General features: G+C 38.5%; 1 protein-coding gene and 2 long non-coding RNA genes across 8 annotated transcripts; all 3 read left to right on the forward strand.

Moving 5' to 3' along the window:
* The first annotated feature begins 6,416 nt into the window (after window positions 1–6,416).
* LOC112844319 (uncharacterized) lies at window positions 6,417–7,252 on the forward strand. Its single transcript, XR_003217055.1, has 2 exons — window positions 6,417–6,617; window positions 7,101–7,252. It is a non-coding gene; the product is annotated as an uncharacterized LOC112844319 (long non-coding RNA).
* Window positions 7,253–8,164: 912 nt separating this feature from the next.
* LOC109201458 (uncharacterized) lies at window positions 8,165–10,699 on the forward strand. Its single transcript, XR_002061511.2, has 3 exons — window positions 8,165–8,219; window positions 8,306–8,497; window positions 8,647–10,699. It is a non-coding gene; the product is annotated as an uncharacterized LOC109201458 (long non-coding RNA).
* An 8,098-nt stretch (window positions 10,700–18,797) lies between these two features.
* On the forward strand, window positions 18,798–26,505 carry LOC102076191 (selection and upkeep of intraepithelial T-cells protein 7-like). Of its 6 annotated transcripts, none has more exons than XR_003216779.1 (4): window positions 18,798–19,138; window positions 23,180–23,515; window positions 23,754–25,715; window positions 26,186–26,499. XR_003216779.1 is itself a non-coding variant. In XM_025903865.1 (4 exons), the coding sequence occupies exons 1-3, from the start codon at window positions 19,313–19,315 to the stop codon at window positions 23,897–23,899; spliced, it is 546 nt and encodes a 181-aa protein (XP_025759650.1). In that variant the 5' UTR covers window positions 19,148–19,312; the 3' UTR covers window positions 23,900–23,928; window positions 25,617–26,505. The 6 variants fall into 6 exon arrangements, 2 of the variants coding, with proteins under 2 accessions (XP_025759650.1, XP_005462326.1); XR_003216780.1 differs by having other exon boundaries at window positions 18,798–19,040; XR_002061480.2 differs by lacking the exon at window positions 18,798–19,138 and adding an exon at window positions 19,148–19,376 and having other exon boundaries at window positions 23,754–26,066; window positions 26,186–26,503.
* The last annotated feature ends 845 nt before the right edge of the window (window positions 26,506–27,350 follow it).

Genomic DNA, 27,350 nt, shown 5'->3' on the forward strand with positions numbered 1-27,350 from the left:
ACATACTTCCTCCCTGAGGGTTAAAACCTTGTGGAGCCATCAGAAATCTTCCCCATTGTCATCCAGGGTGTGTTACAGTGTCAGTGTAATATTGTCAGTAGAAGAAGTTTTAACTAAACAAACAAGATGCCATCTGGCAACCGTTCTACCTGAACCTGGTTCTGCTGGAGGTTTCTTCCTCTTAAAAGTGTGTTTTTCCTTTCCACTGTCACCAGAGTGCTTGCTCATAGGGGGTCATATGATTGTTAGACCTTTCTGTTTTCTTTTATTATTGTGCTTGTAGTATTGTACCTTACAATATAAAGCACGCAATTTTTGTAATTTGTTTTGGTGCTATATAAATAGAATTTTAAATTGAAATAGAATCTGCCAACATTACCCACAGCATTTGGGCTGTGAGCACAGGGCTCATAAAGGATGCCTTGTTGCCATCCTCCTGGTGTCTGATTCTGATAGTTTGGTCAGAAACTTGGAAAACAGTAGCTGCTGGAAGTCATTTATCAGATCTCTGACAGTGTCTCTCTGATCATCCTCACAGAAAGGGGGAGATGCCTGTCCTGATGCCAATGTATTGCCCTGTCCAGGTCTCCTCATGTAAAGCCACATTTCTTGTACTGTCCCAACTTACATTTACTAAAGAGCATCTAAATGATTCAGGGAAATTCACGAAAAACATCTGTGGTCAGATGATTTGGTCCGTTTTGTTGCTGAGGAGCTCCTTAGCAAAAAAAAAAAAAAAAAGCAACTTCACCATCAGCTGTCAGACATTATCTACTGCACTCTGATCACATCACTCAGATCAGCTGCTTTCTACAAAGTCTCATCAACAACATCTTTAGAAACAAACATCAACAACCAGGAAGCAGCTTCACCTCTGATCACACACACACTCAACTCTACTCACTCACCTGGAGGAACAACAACTCTCAGGTAGATGATGCTGATGGGGTGAGTCTTCAGATGAGCTCGCTTCCTGCGGTTTGTTTTTCTCTGGACGACACAACATTCCTATGTTCCACCATCATTAATCGTCACATCCTTCAGAATCAAAGAGACGTCTCCATCCTTCATCTGTCTGTCCTGCAGATCCACCCGGTTCTTAAATGATTCATGCTAATAATCAGGAACATGCCTGTACAAAAGCACATATTCTGCCTCCAGATCAGCTCTGCTCCATTTTACAGCTGTGATGTTGCTGTTTGAAGCTCGACATGTCAGGGTGACGTTCTGTCCAGACTCGACTGGGATGATTCTCTGGTCTGAAAGAGGAAACAACATTGGTCTCTGGATTATGCTGGTTGATCCAGGTCTGTTGCTGACCACAATAGGTCAGGGCGAACAAATTGATTTTACGCACACTTTTTCAGTTTTTTTTTTTTTTTAAATTGATATTGTTATGGAATTATGTTTGAAATTCAAAGAAATGCCTCATAACATTTTTGTATGTTCGAAATATCAAATGAGCATTTTATACTCAGTAGTTTTAGTGTAAGTTACTGCAATTTGGGGGAATTGCAAACTTTAGTAATGACAATGAAAATTTATTTTGCAGACTGAAGAAAAGTTTTTCATTGCTGGATCATTGAGCTATCTGAGTTTGTGTTCCCAGCAAAATCTGTTTGCAGTGTTCCTGACCTGTTCTTTCTCATGTATAGATTTCCTCAACCCATCTCTGAACCTGATTGGAGCGTTTGTTTGCTGGAGTGGAGCTGTGAGCATGCGCACAAGAAGAAGAGAGTGTGTGGAATCCCTTCTTTCCCCTGGAGCCCTGGAACCCCCTGCCGTGTCACCTTGTATATATTCTACACTGTCTTCACTGTAAATAAATGTAAACACAATAAACACTTTAAGATAATTAATACATAATCTTTTTTTCCTGTAGGTATAGTGGTGCCACACCTGACTTCAAGTTTGATAAGTGTTGGATAGCTGAAATTTATTCACAGAACGTCTGAACAGAGGGAGCCTTACACTTATTTGAAAAGCTTTTCTATGATATAGTTTACAACACACACCTTTTTTTGCAATCAAGTCAACAATTTGACAAAAAGCCCATTTTATTATAGTTTGGCCATGGGTTTCAAAGCCTGTTGTTGAAAATTCAAAGTATATTAGTGAGCTGTATAGTGAACCATGATCCACACTACTTTTTTAAAACATATTTATTCTGATGATGCACAACTTTGAATGTTGTAAATGCATTATCTCCTCACATTTCAGCTTGAATTCCCCAGTGAATCATCTCCTAATCAAAAGAAGGTTAGCTTCCCTTGGTGTTTGGAGAGTGCTGCCAACCCTTATAGTTGCAGACATGCAGGTGATTGTCAGCCAGACAGCGATTTGTGGTATTTGCAGTTTGGTCCAGGTAAAGGATGTCATCGTTTTGAAGATTGTTTTTAGTTGGGTGTGGCAAATATGTAAAGAATGTTCTGATACATATCTGAGATCCTTACTTTCTCCACTATGTACTCAACTCACTTGTAAAAGAAGAATGTACTTTCTCACCTGCAGAGACTAACACAAGAAACCAAACAGAAAAACCAACACAGTGATGGAAACTTGTCAATATTCATTCCATGTTCCCTGCACGACCCATAATGCAAATTCTCTTTCTTTTATACATGCACAAGAAATAAGACGAACAAAATAAAACGAACTGCTTCATTATGATTCAGTTGGGCCACCATTGTGTTGCTTTGAACAATCGTGGCTCAAGAGTTGGCAGTTCGTGTTGTAAATGGTAAATGGTCTGTATTTGTATAGCGCTTTACCTTTATAGTGTTGTAATCGGAAGGTTGCTGGTTCAAGCCCCGGCTTGGACAGTCTCGGTCGTTGTGTCCTTGGGCAAGACACTTAACCTACTGGTGATGGCCAGAGGGGCCGATGGCGCAATATGGCAGCCTTGCTTCTGTCAGTCTGCCCCAGGGCAGCTGTGGCCACATTCCACCAGTGTGTGAATGAATAGTGGAATTGATTTTTTTGACACACGCACCGGAGCATCAGCTTCAAGAGGGCCATCACTATAGATGGGGAACACACAAAAAGAGGAGGAAAAGATTTCCTGTAACTGTCCCATCTGTAGCTCTCCATTGAATCTTTAATGTGCAACAGCGTGCCCCAATCGTAAATTCTAGCAGCAGAAACAAAGTCGAGACACAAAAGAGTGAAAATAATATTGCAAGGGACAATAGCTGCCAGTGTAAAAACTAAACACAGGCGCTATCTTGTCTGACACCTGAACCCAGATAGAAAAGTGTAGCTGCTCGAAGTCATTTATCTCTGGCAGTGTCTCCCTCACACAGATGCCTGTGCTGAATACCCAGCCCTGTCTCCCACCTCCTCTTTTCCAAACATTTGAGATCGCTCTGGGAGACGCAGTAAAACTTGTTACACCATGTATAGATGTGCCATCCTCTGAAGTGACTGTGTAACCTAAATGAATATGTTCTAACTACCACTCTTGTGATCGATAACCACATCTTAAATGCAGCTGGAGTGTCCCTGTGCAATATGCATGTAGAAGTCAAACATCCCCCTCTTGTGGCATTTAAATCAGCGTTCCAGTCTGTCTTCAGTGTATCTCTGCACAGTTGAAAGATTTTTTTAAAGACATACAGTGAATTTTGCAAGGGCGTAGATTTGGCATGGACGGAAGGGACATGTCCCCACCATGATCCAGCGATTATTGAATTGTCCCCACCAATAATTTGATCTCTTCGAGTAAAGAAAAAAAAAAAAAAAAAAAAAAAAAACGATCTGTCAACGTCTCATTCACCCAGCGGTGCAGAAAGAGTTAAATTACGTTCTCTACTGGAGTCCTACGTCATGTGACAAATATGGCCAATGTGATTGGCTGTGCCTTTCAGGGAGCTCTGTTTTAGTGATGGGATTTCCAGCTCTTTTTAGAGATTCGGCTCTTTCGGTTCGGCTCACTAAAAAGAGCCGGGTCTTTCGGCTCCGAACCGGCTCTTCAGGTTGTTTAGTTGCTTTAATTAATTTATTATTAACAATAATATAAAATTATGCACAAAAGGAATTACTAAGGTTAAAAAAGTGGTTTTATTTATATATGTTTATATATAAATATATGCGGTGGCCCCTAGAGACAAAACACGTACAAACTCCAAAACACATTTCTAGCATGAACTGAACTTCCAAAGCAGAGCTACTAGATCACTTAAATTAAACAATTGAAAGCATGTGTGTATTGTTTGTGTATTTATACACAGGCACTCATATATATTCAAATAATTTAAAAACAATGTTCATTTACCTGTTACTACCACACACCAAATCCGGTCGTTGGTACTTGCTGGCTTGTGTAGGCACTAGGTAACAAAAGCTCAACACTGCGCCGAGCATCCTGGAGCACTTCTGTTGTCTTTTGTACGTGTTTTGAGTTTTCATGTGCTTCGGAGTTTGTACGTGTTTTTACGTGTTTTGGAGTTTTTATGCGTTTTGCAGTTTGTACGTGTTTTTACGTGTTTTGGAGTTTGTACGTGCTTCAGGGTTTGTACGTGATTTGAAGTTTGTATGTGCTTTGTCTCTAGGGACCACTGTAAATATACTTTTATTTATTCACTCCACATAAAATGTAATAAATAAATCATATAGTACAAAAATCAACTATTCACATTTCAACTTTTAACTATTTAAATTTTCAGCTTTTTCCTTTTACAAATTTAAAGTGAAACAACACAAAACACTGCAAACCACAACACAATTAAATATAAATTAAAATATGAAAACAAAAAGAAGATGCATATTCTCTGTCATATGGGCCTGCATGTATAAACTTTCTGAATCCTTTATCATCTGCAACTGAAAATAGTTGTGGATGATTACTATACCTTTCTAATGTGACGTTGTTGTCCCTGGCTCTTTCTCTCCCTCCTGCTCTGTTCCTGTGCTACTGAGTGTAACTACCGCCCCTCCCCCTCTGCCCAGCGTAAAGCACAAGGCTCGCGTGCTGAGTGAAGCAGAAAAAAGTGCGAGAGAGAGAGAGAGAGAGAGAGAGGCTGAGAGAAAGGAAAAAAAAAAAAAAAAAAACCCACGTGACGGCTCGCGATAAGGAGCCGGCTCGCGTCGTTCACGTCAAAGATCCGGCTCTAAGAGCCATTTCGTTCGCGAACGACCCATCACTACTCTGTTTAGTTTTAGGACCTGCAAGGAGGAGAGGAGGATGGCAGCACAAAGGAAGGACATAAGAAAGTATTTTTCAAAGAAACCTGTAAGTCACTTAAAGCCAAGTTCACTCATAAAATGTGTCCGTCATAATAACGTTACAGGCTATGCTAGGCTTTGGCCCACATCAGTCTAAAATTGTATGCAACTATGAATAACGTGTTTTGGAAACTAACTGCACAACAGGCAGCACTATTAGTTATCTCAGTCTCAGAGTAACATTTCTAATTTTGATTGAAACTGTCAGAGAAAACGGCAGCCTCGAGCAAGCCAGGATATTAGTTTACAGAGGCTGTAAAATTATATGTTTGATGTTAAAATGTTGGTGACACAATAATTTCATCCTAATGGTTCATTCCACTGCAGGGCAACCTGCCATTGCATGTGGCGAATAGAATTTGAACTTGAACTTGGTACTGACATGTTCATAGGGTTAATTTTGAGACAAAATATCATGACAAAAATCACGATTTTGTCATGATATTCCACCTTGTAGTGCAGTTTGCACAAATTGTTTTAAAAATGCACTCACACTACAAACATTACTGATGAGTCAAGATCAGCACAAATTGACAGAAACACTGAAGCAACTACACATTTTATTCTTATTGTCATGTATGTTCTATTTGTCAGGTGATAGAAGAACCAACACAGAGCTCAGAGAGTAAGAGTGACACAAGATCACAGGTGAAATTGATAATTTTGTGGTAATCTTAGATGAGTAGTTTTATGGACAAAAACCACCAGGTCATTCAGTGTTCCCTTAGTGCTAATGTATCAGAGATGTTGGTGCACTATAACTGAAGTAATGTTGTTAAGTCCTTAAAGTCATATTCTTTTATTGTCATGACTGTATTTTTATTTTTGTATGATACCTGATTTATATGGAATATGGCTGAAGTAAACTAAAGTCTAAAATACTTAGTCATTTGTTTAATAGTAATTTAACATTATATAATTCACATATAAAACTATGAATTTTAAATGGTTTAAATGCTTGTAGAATAGCATATGTAGGCAAGTATATTTCTCCTTTTTTTTAATCAAGAAGCAAAGACAAAAAGGAAAAAAAAGAAACAGGGCAGGGTTCGATGGTTGAATCATCCGTCCCCACGAATGCCAAAACCAAATCTACACCTTGGAATTTTGTATCATTTTGTGTCTGAATTTCCTGCTGATTTATTTATTTATTTATTTGTCTATTTATTTTGCTACTGAATTTCCCACAGGAACCCACCTGAGGGAATTAAAGTTTTATGTAATCTTTCCACAAACAAAAAAAAGTGGGTCCCCCAACTCTGTGTTTGAACCAATAGAAAAGCTGGTGCTCAGAGGAAGAGGGCGGGCTTTACTTGGTGTCAGTGAGAGAAATGAAAAAAAGCTCAAATGAGTGAGAAGGACGATGAAGGAAACATCTGTGCTGTGTCTGCTCTGTAAGTAGAATCTCTGTGTTTGTTTGAATTCTTGTACTTTGACTGTCTGCTCTCCTGATAACTGATGATGGAGGAGAAGACATGAAAAACAAATCAGGCTGAATTCAAGTTCAAAACACCACGAGGACCAACTGCAGGTCTGAACTGACTCTTTATCTTTGCTCAGGAGTCGAGGAAACACAGCAGGCAGTGAAAAGCTCAAATCATTCACTCATATCAACACAGCTGCACAGTGGACACATGAATTTATTATCTTATTTAAATGCAGTGGATATTTTGCGCATGATCATTTAAGTGCAGCTTTTTGGATAAAAACTTGTTTGAAGACTTACTGTTCTACCAGCTTGTTTTTTTTTTTTGTTTTTTTTACATGAAAATGAGCAGATATATCAGAGAGAGTCTAGTTTGTATGTTTGTCAGCTGTTTGTGTGGAGTTGTTCTTTATCTTCACCTCAAATCAACCTGAGTGTCATTTCTCTTTAGTTCTGATCTCACTGCTGAGCTGCACAACAAACCAAGGTCAGTAACCTTCTTCTGTCACAGTTTAAACCTGATAAATGCTCACTGATAGGACCTGATTGGGTTCATGTTTCAGAATGGAGCTCAGTTCTGAAAAAAAAAAAAAAAAAAAAAAAGTACACTGGAACCCTGACTTATGAAATTAATTCGTTCCCGAGGGTCTTTCGTAAGTCGAAAATTTTCGTAAGTAGAAAGCACCCATCGTGCCATTTGAGTGAACGATAGGCTATAGGCTAATTGCTAACTGCAACAAAAATACGTCGTTCAAGTGGAAAGCAAAGAGGGTTGTCACATGATTCGGAAGGCATTGTAGGCATTCTGGGCTCAGCCAATCAGAGCCAGCGGATTTCGCATACCGGGCATTTTGCCGTAACACGGGCAGAACTGTTGCCGTTAAGTGCCTTCGTAACTTGAATTTTTCGTTAAATGGGGTATTTGTAAGTCGGGGTTCCACTGTATAACAAATCATAGGTTTTTCATTTTAACCCTCACAGCTCGTCTGACTGTGAGTCCCAGCAGCTCTCAGTTCTTTGAAGGAGACTTTGTGTCTCTGAGCTGTGAGGAGGACGACAGCTCTGCTGGATGGACTCTGAGGAGAAACACAAGCAAACAACAGAGGAGTCAGTGTAGAGATGGGTGGGGAAAACCAGCTGGTTCTACGTGCAACATTAGTGGTGTTCTCCAGTTGGACAGTGGAGTTTACTGGTGTGAGTCCAGAGAGGGTCCCATCAGTAACATGGTTAACCTGACAGTCACTGGTAAGCTGAGTGTGTGGAGTTAGTGTTGATGAAGCTGTGTGTAAATGGATGAAATGCTGTAGTTTGTCTCTGTGTTGAGGTGGATCAGTGATCCTGCAGAGTCCTGTCCTCCCTGTGATGGAGGGAGATGACGTCACTCTGCTCTGTAAAACAAAGACCACTCCCTCCAACCTCCCAGCTGCTTTCTATAAAGATGGCTCCCTCATCAGGAAGCAGCCTACAGGTCACATGACCATCCAGCATGTTTCCAGGTCTGATGAAGGCCTCTACAAGTGTGACATCAGCGGTCATGGAGAGTCTCCATCCAGCTGGATCACTGTCACAGGTGACACACTCACCTGTCTGTGTTTCTGCAGCTTTCAACATTCACAATGTGACGACAACTTAATGACTGTGTTTGCTTTATTTTAGACAAACACACCACCACACCTCCACCTACATCCACACCTCCACCTACATCCTCTGCTCCTAGCTCAACCTCCATCAATCTTTCTCCATCACGCTTTCATCCTGTAATTCCTGTGTTGTCATCAGTCTGTGTTGTGGTTCTACTGGTGTTACTGGTTCTGATGGTGAGACGATGTGTTCACAGGAAACCTGAAGGTGAGACTCAGACTTCCTGATCTTTCATGTTTGAGTTTGTTTAGTAGAATAAAGTTCACATTCATTATGATCACAGTAACAACTTTTATTAAATGTATTTTCTGTTTAGATATTTAATTTATATTGTTGTTCATTTTGTATCATTTCAGCAGATCAAGCAGAAGTTGGAGAAGATGACATCATCACTCATGTCATGTACAACACTGTCAAGATAACAACAACAGCCAATCTGATGAAGCAGAGGTCATATTTGAGTTTACATATTTTCTTCAAGCCAGGTTTAATATAGTAAAGATATTTGTTAGTGTTTTTTTGTTTTTTGTTTTTATCACTAAAGCGAGCTAAATCTGTTAGTCTTTGGGGGCTGACTCACTATTGATGCTTCAAGAGGACATTAGAGGAACTGCATCTGCTTATTTTTGAGATTTGTATCTTTGTACTTGTTTTAGTCTTTACTTCAGTTTGATCTGCCATAAATATAATTTCAGCAGAAATTGTATTTAACTTACTGTTGAATTGCCACTAAATAAATAAATCTCAATGGAAGCTGTGTAACGCACTACTTCACACAGATGAGGGACGTGATTTCCAAAAACGGAGCGAGTGAGTGAGAGTTGCTTCTAGAAGGACTTCAGTGCAGTTTCCCAGTTGGGAAGTGAGGCCATACAACAAAATGTGACAGTCTTTATTATGAAGATGTTTTCTTTGTCATTTTCTTCTTCGTGTATCTTAAACTGAATTTAATATGAGGGCAGAATCAGATATAGGTTTTTGAAGCCTGATCTTGACTTTAATTATATGATTTTACTATAGAGCATGTGAGGGATGATCAGAAGTATATAGTGATGTATAGTAAATGTGGATTCTAGGAAAGTAAATTGACATTTTCCTGATTTAGTGTTATCAAAACTGGAATTCACAATATTCAAGTTTTTATTTTTTGTGATATTTGATCATCTTTTTCAGATGTAGTCATGTGTTTAACTCTGTACTTACTGATTGTTGTTCACTGTGAGCTGGACTGTGTGTTTGTGGTCTGTGGTTAACTGAAGCTAACAGCTCTGCAGTCGTCCAGCATCCTGTTTCTGATAGAAAGAAAAAAAAAACACTTCAGAAAGTCTGTCGAAGAGATTTGAAAAGATGAAGATCAAAGAGGATTGTGGACCTAAGAGCAGGCGCTGACAACTTACCGAGTGAGGGTTTTTTTGTTTTGTTTTTTTATAGTGGGAAGCAACATATAAACCAAGCCAGGAAATGGCTATAACTTAAACTAAGAAAAACCTAAACTGGGAAAGCTAACAAGGAACATTCAACCAGCGACAAAGATCTAAGAAAAACTTGAAATACAGAGGGAACAACAGGGGAAGACAAGCAGACAAACCAGCAACAAGCAGAGGAAAACTCACAGGGCTTAAATACACAGGCAGGACGACCAGAGGATGGGGAACACAGCTGGAATTGATCTGACAGAACGAGACAAAGGAAGCAAAGCAGAATACACTGACATAGGACAAGGACTATCAAAATAAAACAGGAAGCACAAGACAGAAAGACACAGACTCAGAGACATGACACATAGACATATAATATGCACAGAAAACCACCATGAATGACAAATAATCAAGCAATATAACAATGGGTCATAGACCCAGTACTGTGGCAGAGACACATAACACTTGTCACATGGTTTTAATTTATTTAAACACCCTCACTCATACTTTCCTTAAATGCTAACCTGTTTTACAGCTGTTGATTTTAAAAAGAGGAAAGAAGATGTACACAGAGTATAGTTCTAGCTTTTTGCTTGTGTTTAATGGTAGCATTAGTTGGTCCCTGCAGCCCATTCAGGTAGTTGAGCACCTTCAGGAGGGCAGATTTACATGTGCTGTAACAAGGTTTGCTTTGTTCAGTGTTATTCATGTAGTGCCCAATTATAACAAAGCCTCACAGACTCCAGTAGGTAACATACCAGGAGATGAGACAAAGCATCAGCCCAGCAGCAGTACTGACTTTTGCTCCTTTGTGTTCCTATCAGAACCTTTCTAAACTCTCACTGGTATCAGGTGCTGACATTACTTTAGTGGGACCTGTGCTCACAACCCAGCACTGTACAGATCAGAGTTCAGAGGTTGTCTGAACAGTGACAAGAACACCAGGAAAAAGCAAAACTGAGAAAAATCAGTCAGACATCAGAGCAATGACCCGTGAGAACCACTGACTAAACTATTCACTTTTTTGAGTTTAACTTCTTGTTGTGTCTCCACTGCTGACACCTTGATTTGCACTGAAGCAGCTGAAATAGACACACAATGGTTTCGTTTTCCTCACTGGATAGTTTGACATCCCTGAAGTGTAACTGATTTTGTGTTATATACTTTAAAACTGTTTAGTGGTTCCTTTTTTCTGTAGCAGTGTATCTTAAACCAAGAACACTTCCTGTTTCTCTGCTCTGTGGCTCCCGCTGAACACATAAAACTTTATTTTACAATCACAATTAATTAGTTTTCCTAAACCAGCTGATCTAGATTTAGAGACAGAGGGTCAGACAGAAAACACTTAGTAAAAATAATTTGTTAAACTTTTTACTTCATTCCTATTTATGTTCACAGAAATGCATCAACATATCTGCCAGTTTACCAGTGGGACTCACTGCTGTGTTTTATGGAGAATATAACATAAGATGGCCTTTATTAGTCCCAGACTTGGTATATTCACATAGTTACAGCAGGAGAGTAAACGGGGTAGGAATATAAATAGATGAAAGATTGTAATGTGTGCAGAGACCACACAGAACATTCAATAATGTTACAAATAACCGATAATCACTAAAAGCAGCTCAGATGCGTCTGTAATCCGTCTGTGCTGACACTAGCTGTTAGCTTTATTATCAGGAATAATTTACTTTTATTATGAGACATAAACAGAGAGACTGAAAAGACAGACCATTAAAGAAAGAACATTAACTCTTCATTTCCAGCCTCTCAAACCGCTCTTTAAAGCATGAATCCTTTTGTAACTTGCATGTAAAACCACAGCAGCTACTTCCTGCTGTCAGTCTGATCAGACCTCTCACTGCAGTGTGTGCTGCTTTGGCTAATAATATTATTCATGCTGTGAGAAAGTGTTTGCTTTGTGCTCTGTGGTGAAGTATCTCAGGCTGCACTGAAACATGATGGCAGCTTTGTGGTCGTCCAGCTTGTTTTTCTCAGAAATACCCCCCAGTGCTTTGTGGTCAGCAGCAGGTGTTTAAAAAAGGAAACTCTGAAAAGCTGATGCAGTTTGTAAACATCATCACTTAATTGTTTCGTAATGCTGCAGAAAATAAATAAATTGTTGATATACCTGTGTGTGATAATACAGTACTGTTGCAGTTGTTGTACCTGCAGTAATTTAAATGTATTTTATTATGCAGCGACTGATTTAGCTGACTCAGCAGTGAGAACTGAAGACGTCAGTTATGCCCAATCAACCATCAGAACAACGAGGCCCAGGTACAGCTGCTCTTTATCTTTTACTTTACACAAATACAAGCTTGCTCACTTTGTTTCCAGCTGCCATGCTAAAACTAAGCTAACCAAAGTATATCCTGACTAAATGTCAGACTTGTGAACTCTGACAATAAGTTTTACTAATGGCTAATATACAGCATTTAAGTCTGTAATATTTGTACTTGACTAATAAGGTTAAAACAAACAAAATATTGTGCAGAGTGGAAAAAGAACCTGATTTTTTTTTATTTGTTTTTATCTTTGTAATTCAGGTGTGGCAAAGAAAAAGCTGGCAATGCTTGTGTGCAATGGATCTGTTTTGCTTTTCCTAATTTCCTGTCATATGTTTTTTTTTTGTTTGTTAGTTTTTTTCGTTTGTGGACCGATTTTAAATTAAGATAAAACAGAGGGTTTTGTCCTGCCCTAAAAATCTTAGAAACATAATATCTAACCAGATTCTTAACCCTTTAAAGCCGGCAAGAGCAGGCACGCTCCGTTTTGCGTAACTATTTTTAAATCCCGGTAGCTCTGCAACCACGTAAGCTAGCGCAATATTTTTTTTTGCATATGAAACCGGAGGAGTTGTACTTGCATCTTATGCCATCAGCTTGTCCTCGGTCAGTTTCCTTCCACATATAGCTTTGCAAAAACTGCATAAAAAGCACTTGCAGCAACAAAAACATAATATTCCAGAAAAATGCTTTGCCGTTTCGATCAGCTGTTTGTAACACTTCCTACAACTATGCATGTCCGCCATGACCTGCCCGAAACCGGAAGTGACGTCATTTGCGGAAATGTAGTTTTTTTTTTTACCATCAGGGCCTTATGAGCCTATTCTGGTGTTTTTAAAAGTTATTTTTGACTTTATGACTTTCTGTGTCGTTTCTGGGATGCTTAGGACTCATATTGCATTGCTGGAAATAGTTTATTTTGATGCATATGCTGCTTTTTTTGCAAATTTGCGTAATAATATTTATTTTCATTTTTCCTGCAGTATATAAAAATTGGTGTATTTCAAAAATAAAACTAAGAAGACACTTAAAATAAATTTCCTGTGGTGGGAAACTATTTTGTGCAACTTTTTTGTATTTACAGTTTTGAGGGATAAGCCTCTTAAATTTCTCTAACTAGAAATATAAGTAAAAAAACAAAAACGATTTTCAATTTTTATGTAGTTTATTGCACTTTTTTGCAATTTATGTAATTACTATGCACTTAATGCATACATATTATTAAAATTTGGGCTATAATGGTTGTATTGATGTATAGCAACTTGAAATGCTCACAAAAATAGCACTACAGCATGTAAAAATATAATATAAGCTCTGGCGGACTTGGTTCTATGGTAGGTCTTAAAGGGTGAATCTGGATGGCATTACCTTGGCCTGAAATCAAAATCCTGCTCCTCACATACAGTCTTTAATAATCAGGCCCCATCTTAGTGACCTTATAGAACCTAACGCCCTATAAAATATTGATGTCAGTGTATGTCCAATTAATCACTGTGAGCCTAAACCTCTGGCTGCAGACTGCCCTAAACACTCAGTTTGTTAACAGTTTTACACTCTTGCAGTTTTATGATGTCAGAGAGGGTTGATGGCTGATATTATCATATTAGCCGCAGGAGCTCCTCTCAAATGCTGTTCAAACCTTGTGTTGGAGAGGGAGAGCCAATCAGAGGAAAGGTGTCTTAGAGGGGAGGGGCTTAAACAGTTGGATTCACAGAGAGGATGAGCTGAGGCGCTGCACAAAGGCCTAGTATGACATACAGAATGATTATTTTAAACTGTGTTTTTGTGTTCAGACTTTAAACCAGAGCCTGACATCATCTACTCTTCAGTCCACCAGTCCAACTGACGTCCAGCTGCTGGTCTTTAACTGGTCCCCCAAACACTTTAGACCAGAGGACATCAACACTGATCTTTATGTTTCTTTTTTTTTCTTACTAAATCAGAAAAAAAATAACATCCTGCTTTAATTTGACTTTTTAAAAAATGAGAAAGACTTTTCTTGCAAATTCAGCTCTGGTAAAAAAATTATGTAATTTATTTATGTCCTCAATAACTTTACTGTTATTTGTATGTTCTGTGTTTGTTGAATAAACCTTTGTTGTCATGTGTGTTTCCCACGTGGTTCTGTGGGTTTCAAGTGTCAGGTAGAAAATCTGAGTTGTTATTGTTTATTCTAACCGATATACTCCTCTCTTCAGTGCAGAAAGCAAAGAAAATAATGAAACTGCAACTTCAGACTAAAAACAGCAGAAACATCTTTCAGTGACCAAACTGCACAGAAAAGCTTCACTACAAGATGTTTGTATTTGAGACTGAAGAGGTTTTTTGTTTTTTTAAGCCAAAAATGTATAAAAATTATGAAAACTTACATTTTACAATTGTGGTTCGTGATATTATGTAAGTGTAGAAGTGAATAAACCTGGTGCTGTCAGTAATGATTGTTGTTTGACTGATTGATTTTTCATTTATTGTTCCTTCCACTGGGAAACATTCAGTGCCAAAATATATAGTTTAAGATGAAAAGAGAGATTATTTATTGTATTTAGTGTCTGATAAACTAAAGACTCATGAACATGTGACTTAGACTGGACTTCCTTCTGGATTATGTCTCCTGGACCAGCTCAGAGATCCTCCTCTTAACCCTCTGACTGAAGCTTGAAATGAACGATTGGACTTTAATGTCTTATGCCATCTACTGGTGAAGTTGGGTGTTACAGCAGAGCAGCTGCTTTTTATATAACAACCGTTTAATTCTGCAAAGCTGCTCAGAGTTCTGCTTTATCTTCCTCTTGTGTTAGGGTCGGCACCGACCCATTTTAAATTTCAAATGCATAAAAAATCACATAAATTTGTTTATTGTATCAAGGCTTTTTGACTTTGTCAGGAACCTCTATTTCTACAAAATAAAACAAAAAAAATCTTTTCACAAAATTATAAAATGCTCTAGTTGAAATTATGACATTTGTGTTGTTAGGGTCAGTTTCGACCCAGTTATAATAATATGAGTATAAAGCAATAATTAGAGCCAAAACTGAAATCGTAAGTACATTGTCAGCTGTCACACTGACAGCCAGCTCCTTTCCTAATCTTCTGAGCTTTAGGGGATTCTCATTTTGCATGTTTTTCCAGTATACCTGCAGAGAATATGACTTTAAGGACTTAACAACATTACTTCAGTTATATTGTCTTGATGCATGCTCAATCATCTAGAATCAGCTTTTCCAAAAGTTGAATCTGTTCATCTGGACGTAGCGTTTTGTGGGAGAAATGTTTCGTCACTCATCCAAGTGACTTCTTCAGTCTCAGCTGACTGCAGGTTTCCCCAATCTTAAAAACAATACATTTGCATGATGACTTAACTTCAGTTGTAGTACACCAACATCTCTGATACATTAGCACTAAGGGAACACTGAATGACCTGCTGGTTTTTGTCCATAAAACTACTCATCTAAGATGACCACAAAGTAAAAGATCTCTCAGCAAAATTATGCAACATTTTAGGCACTATTGCCCCTATCAAATCAGTGAGCTGGGATTTTTTATTCTGAACATGAACTACTGTTACAGCAACAGACATGGACTACTGGTGTCCCACACAACAACTCAATGTCCACTATGTGAAGGAGCCAAACACATGCCTTCTCCTCTGTTAATCTATAGCACCAACTCATCAGTCAGTCACCTGTGACCTCGCCTCTTCACCTCTGTCCGAGCTACAACATGGCAGAGCTGCCTCTGTCACCTGATAAATAACAGTGAGACATTCCAAATACATGCAGTCACACATGTGCTTCAAATACAGTCATGAACCACCAAGTCATCATCCAATTCCACCTGTGATCTTGTATCACCAATTCAATTCAATTCAATTCAATTTTATTTATATAGCGCCAAATCACAACAAAAGTCGCCTCAAGGCGCTTTATATTGTTCAGTAGATAGCACAATAATAAATACAGAGAAAAGCCCAACAATCATATGACCCCCTATGAGCAAGCACTTTGGCGACAGTGGGAAGGAAAAACTCCCTTTTAACAGGAAGAAACCTCCGGCAGAACCTCAGGGAGGGGCGGGGCCATCTGCTGCGACTGGTTGGGGTGAGAGAAGGAAGACAGGATAAAGACATGCTGTGGAAGAGAGACAGAGATTAATAACAGATATGATTCGATGCAGAGAGGTCTATTAACACATAGTGAGTGAAACCATTACTCTCTGAGCTCTGTGTTGGTTCTTCTGTCACCTGACAAATAGGACATACATGACAATAAGAATAAAATGTGCAGCTGCTTCAGTGTTTCTGTCAGTTTGTGCAGATCTTGACTCATCAGTAATGTTTGTAGGCTGAGTGCATTTTTAAAACAATTTGTGCAAACTGCACTACAAGGTGGAATATTTGCAAAATCATGACTACCTCATGATATATTGTCTCAAAAATTAACCCTATGAATATGTCAGTACCATTAGGATGAAATTATTGTGTCACCAACATTTTAACATCAAACATATAATTTTAACAGCCTCTGTAAACTAATATCCTGGCTGCTCGAGGCTGCCGTTTTCTCTGACAGTTTCAATCAAAATTAGAAATGTTACTCTGAGACTGAGAGAACTAATAGTGCTGCCTGTTGTGCAGTTAGTTTCCAAAACACGTTATTCATGGTTACATACAATTTTAGACTGATGTGGGCCAAAGCCTAGCATAGCCTGTAATGTTATTATGACGGACACATTTTATGAGTGAACTTGACTTTAAGTGACTTACAGGTTTCTTTGAAAAATACTTTCTTATATCCAGGTTCTTCCCTTTTGCTGCCATCCTCCTCTCCTCCTCGCAAGTCCTCACAGCGCAGGATTGCCGCTGCTAAAACTAAACAGAGCGCCCTGAAAGGCACAGCCAATCACATTGGCCAGATTTGTCACATGAGGTAGGACTCCAGTAGAGAACGTAATTTAACTCTTTCTGCACCGCTGGGTGAATGAGAGGCTGATAGATCATTTTTTTTCTTTCTACCGGGTTGTTTTTCTTTACTCGAAGAGATCAAATTATTGGTGGGGACAATTCAATAATCGCTGGATATTGGTGGGGACATGTCCCTTCCGTCCATGCCAAATCTACACCCTTGTGCTCAGTAACATTTTATGTTTATTATTTACTGTTACTTTTGCCTATTTTGGTTGTTGCTGTTGTTTCTCTATTGTGTTGTCTTTTGCATGTTGTTTTCAACAGGTGTTGAAGCAGATTTGCAGTGTCTTTTCTCTCTCTATTCCTCTTCTCCTCTATTTTTCTTCCCCTCTCCTTGTGTTAACTTCTTCCTTAACTTCTCTTTCCTTTTTCTTCTCTTTCCTGTCCCTGTCTGCTCTGATTGTAATAACTGAAAATAAAAAAAATCCTAATAAAAATCTAATAAACTGCAGTATAGCAAACACCGTAATGATCCACTTGGGAAAGTAAATCTATTGGGCATTTTTCTTGTCCTTCAGACAATAATTGTGATTGCTACACTACTGGATAGGACAGGGGGGGGAAAAAGAAAATTATATGTCATTAAATGTGATACTGGAAATAATAAGAAGGAGCTAAAGCTACCGTGTAACCAGCAACTTGCTGGTGCTCAATTGCTGCACATTAACTTTTCTGGTGTTGTTTGACCAGTAAGCTGAAAATAGTTTTGGCTGCTGGCTCTTCATATTAAATATATTCACCTATTCAGTGTATATTACAGCCCTAACCACAGGTCTAATATCAAATGAGAGTAATGGGTTATGGAGCTGTGTTGTGCTTAATGTTACAGTTTTCTGTGTGTTTTTTTTTTCACTTATTCTTTTAGTTATAGCAAGTTTTAACTGCAATATAGGTTTCCTGCCTGGGGAATACGTTTTATACGTGAATCTCTTTTAAATGTATATTTCTAAATAACTCATGATTAAACCCAGTTGTAACGTTACAGGAGTGCATTCTGCCTCAAATCAGAGTGTGTTAGTTTTGTGAATCAAGAGATATATCAATGTTGATTTTAATCTGTTGCTAAGTCTCTTCTACTCTGCCAGAAATGCAGCTACAGCAACACAGCACACACACCACGAATAACTGTTGAGTTAATTAATTTTTAATAGTAAATAGTAAGTTAAAAACTTAAATGGATATTAACCCAGATGGATCTACAGACATAATGGGTGTGTGGTCATGTTAGAGCATCATATCGAATAACAGAATCAAAACGAGTTGCAGATCACTTAGCAGTTACACAGAGAAATTGCAGTGATATTAATGATAGTCCCATAAACAGAGAACTCACAGGATAAAAAAAGTTCAGTGCTCACTACTTTACATAACTTAATTTAACTTAATAGGTTAAACATGTGACCAGTTGACTAGATTTAATCAATGAACTCTTCTGCATTATGCTTTCCTGGCAAAGAAGGAGAAGGTATTTAATTTTATTTGGGTAGCTCCACATGTTGGTATCAGGAGAAATGAAGGTCCTAAACAACCATTTAAACAGGTCAGGGTGGAGGTGGACATGGCAAAGTGGGCCTTGGCTAAGAGGCCAACAGACAGCTTAAAGCTTTGTTTGACAGAGCAGAGTGTAGGACAACCCTGAAGACTCTAACTCCCAGAAAGCTTAAAAGTTAACCAAACACACCAAACCCAGTAAAGCACTCCCAATATCCCAATCAACATACATATATTTTATTTTCTTAATAGACTTTATTTTATTCATAGTCTGGTATGATAGCCTTGTTCGAAATTGCGCAATGCCTGGGTACGTCACAGAACAGACCGTCAGATGTGATGATGGCATAAATTTGCCAGAAGGTATCAGTATGGACATGTTTGTTGTTGTTTTAAAACTTAAATTGTTTTGATACAATTCCAGTACAGTTATCTCAAATGTGTTTCAAAAAACCTCAATATTTTTTTTTCCATCATAACAAATGTAGCAGCAGGGTGTTTTCAAGTCGTGCATGGATTCTTTGTGGGACGGCAACTCTTGTTTGTTTGTATTCTGTAAGGAACGCGGAAGTCCCAACATCGGACTTCAGGTGAAGACTTCTACATTCTACCTCACAACCAGAAAAAAACAGAAAAAGCCAGAATGTTCTGGAAAACGAGGTTATACAGACCACGCCTGTGCAATAAGGTAGCTTTTACCTGACCATAAAGTTGTAAGGGAAACGATTAAACGTTTGCCGTTCTTTTATTTTCACCTATCGCTTTAAAATGGTTTCGCTGATAACAGTAAATAATTTGATTCAATCATTTTAGTTTAGTTTCGTCGGATTTTTATTTAATTTTTAGTTTTAACCAAGCGAAAATGCCTGGAATATCTCTGCTATCAGTGCTGCTTTTTATCATGCAGATGACGGCATCCTCTACGGGTGAGTTTATTTAAAGTTCAAAGTAGGGTTCACGGAGCGTGTGTGTGTATAAATGTGGGTTTAAGTCGAAAGTAAGGATTTTTTTTTAACTTTCGTTACCCTAAAGGAAAAACTCGGAGATCGACTACTTAACCCTTTAAGACCTACCATAGAACCAAGTCCGTCAGAGCTTATATTATATTTTTACATGCTGTGGAGCCATTTTTGGGAGTATTTCAAGTTGCTATACATCAATACAACCATTATAGCCCAAATTTTAATAATATGTCTGCATTAAGTGCATAGTAATTACACAAATTGCAAAAAAGTGCAATAAACTACAAAAAAATTGAAAATCGTTTTTGTTTTTTTAACATATATTTCTAGTTAGAGAAATTTAAGAGGCTTATCCCTCAAAACTGTAAATACAAAAAAGTTGCACAAACTAGTTTCCCACCACAGGAAATTTATTTGAAGTGTCTTCATAGTTTTACTTTTGAAATACACCAATTTTTATATACTGCAGGAAAAACGAAAATAAATATTATAGTGCAAATTTGCAAAAAAGCAGCATATGCATCAAAATAAACTATTTCCAGCAGTGCAATTTGAGTTCTAAGCATCCCAGAAACGACACAGAAAGTCATAAAGTCAAAGATAACTTTTAAAAACACTAGTATAGGCTCTGAGGCCCTGACAGTAAAAAAAACTACATTTCCGCGAAAATGACGTCACTTCCGGTTTCGGGCAGGTAATGGCGGACATGCGAAAGTTCGCGCTGACGTCTATTCCAACGTAGGAAGTGTTATGAACAGCTGATCGGATCGGCAAAGCGTGTTCCTGGAATATTATGTTTTTGTTGCTGCAAGCGCTTTTTATGCAGTTTTTGCAAAGCTATATGTGGAAGAAAACCGTGACCTAGGACAAGCTGATGGCATAAGATGTAAGTACAACTTCTCCAGTTTCATATGCAAAAAAAATTATTGCGCTAGCTTACGTGGTTGCAGTGATAGAGGGATTTAAAAATAGATACGCAAATTGTAGCGTGGGCGCTACGCTCGGCTCTAAAGGGTTAAACTAAAAAAAAAAAACCCCACTATACTGTTGTCATCGGTTGTCTCTTGTGGTATTTAAGGCTATAGTCTCTGCTCTTCCTTGTATTGTGCTCATGTGGCGCTCTGGGTATTTTAAGCGTTAAAAAGCTGTTTCAGAATGCGCCACTCCGTACCAAACTGTGACTTATGATGTTAATAAGTTTACTGTTTAACTTAAATTCTAAAAGACCGCAGCTGCTGTTTGTGATGTCGAAGCACAGATGTTTTTAGAGAGAGCGTACAGTCATATGATCTCAAGAGGAAGTGGTGCTGCTTTCAGGCAGAAAAAACAGGAAGAAGTTTTCAGCTCAGAATTGTGCCATGAAAATTTCATGTAATTTTTTTTAAGGAAAGAAAATGCATTTAGTAGTTTTTAGTTAAATATTTACTTTTGACATATCTGAAAAATAAAAACAAGCTTCTAGTTTTGTTTGACAGTGTGTCGAAATAAACCTGATGACACAAACTCCCAGGATAATTAAAAGTCAACCAAGAAAAATAGCTAGCTAGCTCAGGCCCACTGATGCTACAAACACAGCTTGTTGTCTTTAACAGTCTAAGTGTTTTTCTTTCTGTGGTTGTACAACTTCTGTTGATAATAATTATTCACTATCTGGTATAAGAAGCAGCAGAATATGTACTGTTGTTTCTTTAAAACCTGGTGTAGTTTCTGTTTCCACAGTCATATTCGTTTAGTTCAGTATCTGTGGTTTCACGACTGCTTTGACTGATCTGGTGCAGATTGTGGTACTATGTGGAGCCAAAGAACAGTCTTATAATGAAGATGAATAAGTCTATCAACATCACCAATCTGTAAATAATGATAATATTTCACCATAATTTAGGATTATTTGCATTTTCATTACAATAATAGCATGTTATGTTGCAATTTTTTAAATTAAGAAACTAAAAGGTAACAATTGTTTAAATAAAAACTTGGGCTGCTGTGTAAAATTTAATTAAAAAAAATATACATATTATTTGCTTATTTTGGTTTTGATGGCTCAATATATCTCATACATTGGAGCAGGGTTACATGTACCACTGTGTAGCATTTCCACTACTTTTAATAACCATTTATTTAATATACAGTTTTTGTCTGGGAAGTGGTGAGACTAGTTTCTGGACTTTTCGAGGAGGGATGTTGTCCTGTTTTTTTCCCCCTGGACTCCTTTGTCATATTTGCTGTTTAATGGTGTACTAAACAATGTCAACTGGTGAAACATCTGGACTGCAGGCAGGTCACTTCAGCACCTGTATGGCTTTTACTACAAACTCCCGCTTTTGCTATAGATACAGTTTAGCATTGTCTTGCAAGGTTTTCCCTCAAAATGATGTCCTCTGGATGGGAGCATGTGTTGCTCTGAAAGCTGTATATACATTACAGCATTGGTGATGACTTTAAAGATGTGCAAACTGCTAGTTCCAAAGGTATTAATACACTCCCATACCTTCAGACTTTTGAACTGAGCCCGGAAATCAAGCTGGATGGTTTCTCTAGTCTTTAGTCAGTTTTCCACAATTTGTAGATGCGTTTTTTTTGCAGACTGTTGAACCTCTGCCCATCTTTAAGAATCTGTGTAATAATCTCTAAGATCTAAATAGTAAAAAGTCTCAGTTTAACCAGTTTGATATGTTTTCTATGTTCCATTGTGAATAACATATGGATTTATTTATAAATCATTGCTTTGTGTTTTTATTTATATTTATCACAGCTTCCCAGCTTTGTTGAATTTGTTTTGTGTCTTTAGGCTGATTTTCAATCAGAGCAGCTTTGAAGTTTTGTAGCTACAAATAATAGACTTATTAGTTAATTTTTTTACATCAATGTTCATTTCAAGAGGGGGAGCAACTGATGCTGGGGAAAAGAGCTACATGAAACCTTAGAGCCACAGGTTGGAGTCTCCTGATCTAAGAGTTGGTTGGGAAGGAGCTAGTGTACAGTTTTATGCAGCTGTCTGAATATCCTTTTACCTCCCCGGTCTGTCCAAAGGAAAAGGTGATGGAAATATTTTAAAAAGGCACATTCAAGATAAACAAGGTGCTGGATGTTGCCTTATTACAGTCCCTGTCACCCACACATTTTCCCTAGCTGTAGGTGACATGAGCTTGTGTGCATGCTGAAGCTTGTTAATGCATTTGTGGTCACTCCCCTCTTTCATACTCCTTCAACAGTGTGCAGCATTATGCAGTGTGATGAGACTTGCACTTGCATAATGTGTTGTTTTATACACACTGTGGGATCATGATCACATGCCTTAATCTGTAGGTAGCAGTAGAGACTGACACATTACCCGCTGAGAATTGTGACCTACTACTCTTAAAACCTATTTGAAACTACTGAGTCTCCCACAGGTCCATGTGAGCAACAAGGCTTCTACTACAGATCGTATTTCTGACCTGCTAACACTTTGGTGTCCTCCTTTGAATCTTACACATGCAAGATAGCTGTGGGTTTGCTATTCCTTAAAGTGGGGAAATAAATCCTCTTTCTGCCAATGACAGTGAGAGGGGAAATCTGATCAGTTTTATTAATGTTATTGGTTATTTCATTCAAATTCACCTATTCAAAATAAACTGGGTGATGGCCAGTTTGCCAAATAATGTGCTCCATCTGGTCCAGTTCAGGAGAGCTCAGCAATCTCTTTCTGATCCTCCCTCAGATTAGCTGCTATATATGTGAACATTTGTACCTTTAACCTCTCTGCTCTGTGTTGTTTCCTCTTTCAGACCAAACCATCACAGCTGAGTATGGACAGAACGCCACTCTGACATGTCAAGCTCCAAACAACAACACCATTATTATTGTAGAGTGGAGCAGAGCTGACCTGGGGAATGAATATGTGCTTGTGTACCGGGATGGGCAGTTTCCCTCAGATGAGCAGCATCCATCTTTTAAGAACCGGGTGGATCTGCAGGACAGACAGATGAAGGATGGAGACGTGTCTTTGATTCTGAACAATGTGACGATTAATGACACTGGAACATACGAGTGTCGTGTTTTCATGGAGGAAACACAATCATGGGAGCACAGCAGCATCTACCTGAGTGTTGTTGTTCCTCCAGGTGAGTGAGTAGAGTTGAGTGTGTGTGTGATCAGAGGTGAAGCTGCTTCCTGGTTGTTGATGTTTGTTTCTAAAGATGTTGTTGATGAGACTTTGTAGAAAGCAGCTGGTCTGAGTGATGTGATCAGAGTGCAGTAGATAATGTCTGACAGCAGTTTGAAGAGGAAATGGATTCTGTTCTGTTCTTCACTCATCACCTACCTGACAGCTGACACCTCACACCTGTTTCTCACCTGCAGGTCAGACAGGAGGACACACAGAGGATGGAGGGAAGAAGGATTTCTTTTCCCAGCTGATACTTGGCTTAATAGTTTCTGCCATATATATTGCTACTATTGTTCATGTGATCTGCACAATACGTAGACAGCAGCAGGACATCGACTAACCTCATGCTGAACAGCAACATGCAGAAATGTTAGAATTTTTTTTCAAGCAGTACTCTGCTGCAGCTTTTTCAAACTCTTCGGCTGTTTGTATGCTCACTAGGTCGCTTGTCTTGCAGGTGTGGTGTGAGGATTGTCACATCAAATCCTGTGTTGTGAGCCACAATCTTTGTGGTGTGTTGCCCGGTCATGCATATCTTGATTTTTATAACTAGGTGCATTGGGTTTCTAGAAATGAGTTTATGATCATATAGGGTTTGGGGGTTGATAATCTTGCACAGAAGCTCAGAGATATACAGACAGACACACAGAGGTGTTTGAAAACTTTGTAGAGTTTGTAGAAAAACCTTTGTGGTGACACCTATTGTTTAGAAGAATACTGCAGCAGCAAAACTCCACTCTGCTTCCAAAATCATAAACTTAAAAAACACCACTGAGGCTCTCCATTATTTTGGCTGGGTCTCACAAACTAGAAAGCGGAGGAAGCAAGCAGCAAACAGACGACTAAACATAACCTCACAATGGACCTCAATTAGCCTTTATAATGTTTATAATGATTAAGACCAACTGCAGAGTGGGGAAAACGAGCAGTAGCAATGAGCAAGTCCTGGAGAGAGCACAGGAAAAGAAAGCAGCACTGCTGGTATACACCCACACAGCCCTGGAGCATTTAGCATCAGGGTTAGCAAACTCAGAGTTGTAAGCTAAACCTACTTCCTGGTGGGACAGTGGCCTGATTCTATTTATTGTGAATACATCAGCAACTGTCTGTCTGTCGAAAGCATGCTTTCTGTTCAACTTTGGCCAGTTTGGGTTCAAATACAGTACAGCTAAAATAAACTTTTAGAAAGTAATGTATTATATAGGAGAACCATCATCCATTCCATCATATTCATAGGCCATTCAAAGAGTATGCAGGGAAGGATCAAGGCTGAAAAACTGGACTGAATGATTCTGGTATTTAGGCCCCCAGGCAACGCTGCGATAAAACCAGTCCTGATTGCAGGCTGGAAATCACAGCATGTTAGCAAAGATACTGAATGTATAATTTATTTAATAACAGTGCTATCTGAGAAAACGAGCCACAGTGTTTACTAATGAAGACTTGCACTGATAAAAAATATGAAGAAATATTAGCTGCGATTAGAGCATAGTGGCAGCAAATCTTGTTCTTTTAAGCAATGTTGGTTAATAAAGAGTTTTAATTAAAGATTTGAAAGGATTGCAAGTCCTGCCATTTAATTTGCTGTTTTCTTTTTTGCAGCTCTATTCGCAGTTTTTTTTGTCCAATAAACTTTGTTCTATGAAATTGTCTTGCCACGCCTCTGCTTGTTAATAACGAGTCTGTGCCTTTTGTAACTGTTAAAACTTCTCTACTGGCTAATGTAATCTCTCCTGGGGTGTAACTCCCTCCCCAGGTGGCGTTGTCAGTACCAAGTAGTTACCTTTACCAGTTTTCCTCCTTCACACAGCCACAGAAAGAAAAGGAACTGGATTAGTTTCTTTAAGACGTTTTACCTCTCATCGGAGAAGCTCTTCAGGTCTAAGAGCAATTGGTTGAGAGTCCCAGATTTAAGCCCTATGAATGTCCCTTAAGAGGGTCATTGATCCACTATTATAATTACTATCATGTAGTCATGATTTACACTCAGAAATTTAGTTATTGTACAATAATGCCAACATTTGGAAGATGTATTTCTGTTTATTTTCTGCGTGCAGTGTTTTGGTTGTTCTTCCCTTCTCCCTGTAAGTGTTCCCATGCTGGAGGTTGCCACACCTGTTCTGACAAATCATCCTACTTTGGCAAAACGTCCTACCGTAAGTAGTTTATGCACATTTCTGCCTTCACAGAGTAATTCCAGCACAAATTTAAGTAGATATGACAGTTTGCCACTTAATGTTGCCCATCAAAGTATGCTTGTAGCTCTTATTAACAAAGGTAGGATGATTTGCCACTGAATGTTAGCTGTTAAAGTATGCTTGTAGGTCACATTCACAAAGGTAGGATGGTTTGGCACTTAATTTTACCCGTCAGAGTATTTTTCTAGCTAATATTCACAAAGATAAGATGGTTAGCCACTTAATTTCGTGTTGTGCAGATGTGCAGAGAGAACGGGTAGGATGGATTCCCAGAACATCGTCATCAGCTGCAGCTGATGGCATCATTAGGTGCACCCATTTAAGAATGTGGCTGTCAAACTCGTTAGTACAGCCATTGATTTATGTGTTTTAAAAGACCTCACTATTGTGGATATCCTGCTGAGCTGTGTTTGTCTGTGTCCCACCAGGAATCAGGAGCAGAGTGCTTCTTTTTTCACGGAGGGAACTCACAGTGTGTGAAGAGGATTTTTGGAGTTGCTGGGTTTTTTTGTTTGTTTGTTTTGTTTTTTCCATGGACATTTTGCACTGCGTGGGATTCTGGAGAAGAATCACCGCAGGAGCCACTAGTGTTGTATATAGTTGTATGTTTTCACTCTCTGTAAATAAATTCACCATTCATCGTAAGAGTCCAGCGTTTGGGTCCTGTACAAAAGGGCATGGGTTTGTGTATGGTATGCTCCCCTGAATGCACTATAGGTGTGCATGTCCACAGCTTCAGTTCAGAGACAAACAGCAGCTGCGCAACGGATAGTGTGTGCGTTCTTAAGACCAAACACACACACACCCCACTCTCACGGTCTGTCACCGCATTCCGTGACATTTCATACTGAAGAGGAAATGACTTCTTTAACTTCTGCATTGCTCTGCTGCACTTTATTCTCTGTCTGGTTCCTGTTAGTCTTTGCAGGTAAAATTAAACTTAAAATACAACTAGCTTTCCTGATTTATGAAATAACAGATTTATTAAATAACATCAGTAAGAATTCTCTTCATACTGATGATTTAAATGCGTGTTTAAGTAGGCTGTGTGACATGCCAGGACAGGAAGCCAGCTGAAAAGCTGTGTGAAAAAAGTGTGTCTGATGATGCTTATCAGTATCTGTCCACTTGTAACACCTTGAGAGTGGGTCCTTTGTTGTTACAATGGTTATCTGTAGAAGTTAACATGCTTTACAAACATCAAAATGTAGCAGTCGGTTCTCAGTGTAAGGGTAGAGACAGCGATCTCTGGGCATAGTGGATCCGTTTGCAATATAATATTGTAGCTGTCACAGTTTACATAAAAGTAGTCAAGTACACATTTAGGTACTCCTTTATCACCACATCACAGGTCATATAATACAGGGTTCATATGTTCAATTTTTAAAAATAAAGTTCATATATTGTGTAAAAATCAAATAAGTAGATACAAATCAAAATCACAATATAACATAAACAGCATGTCATATCACACAAACAGAGTAGCATATCACGGGCATTATATACTTACAGAATTAAACAATGGACAAAACAAATGTTAAGCTTAATCAATCATAGGAGAAAATACCTTTGACCACTGATTTCTGTAAGGTA

Source organism: Oreochromis niloticus, linkage group LG3, assembly GCF_001858045.2.
Source record: "Oreochromis niloticus isolate F11D_XX linkage group LG3, O_niloticus_UMD_NMBU, whole genome shotgun sequence".
NCBI classification, from domain to species: domain Eukaryota; kingdom Metazoa; phylum Chordata; class Actinopteri; order Cichliformes; family Cichlidae; genus Oreochromis; species Oreochromis niloticus.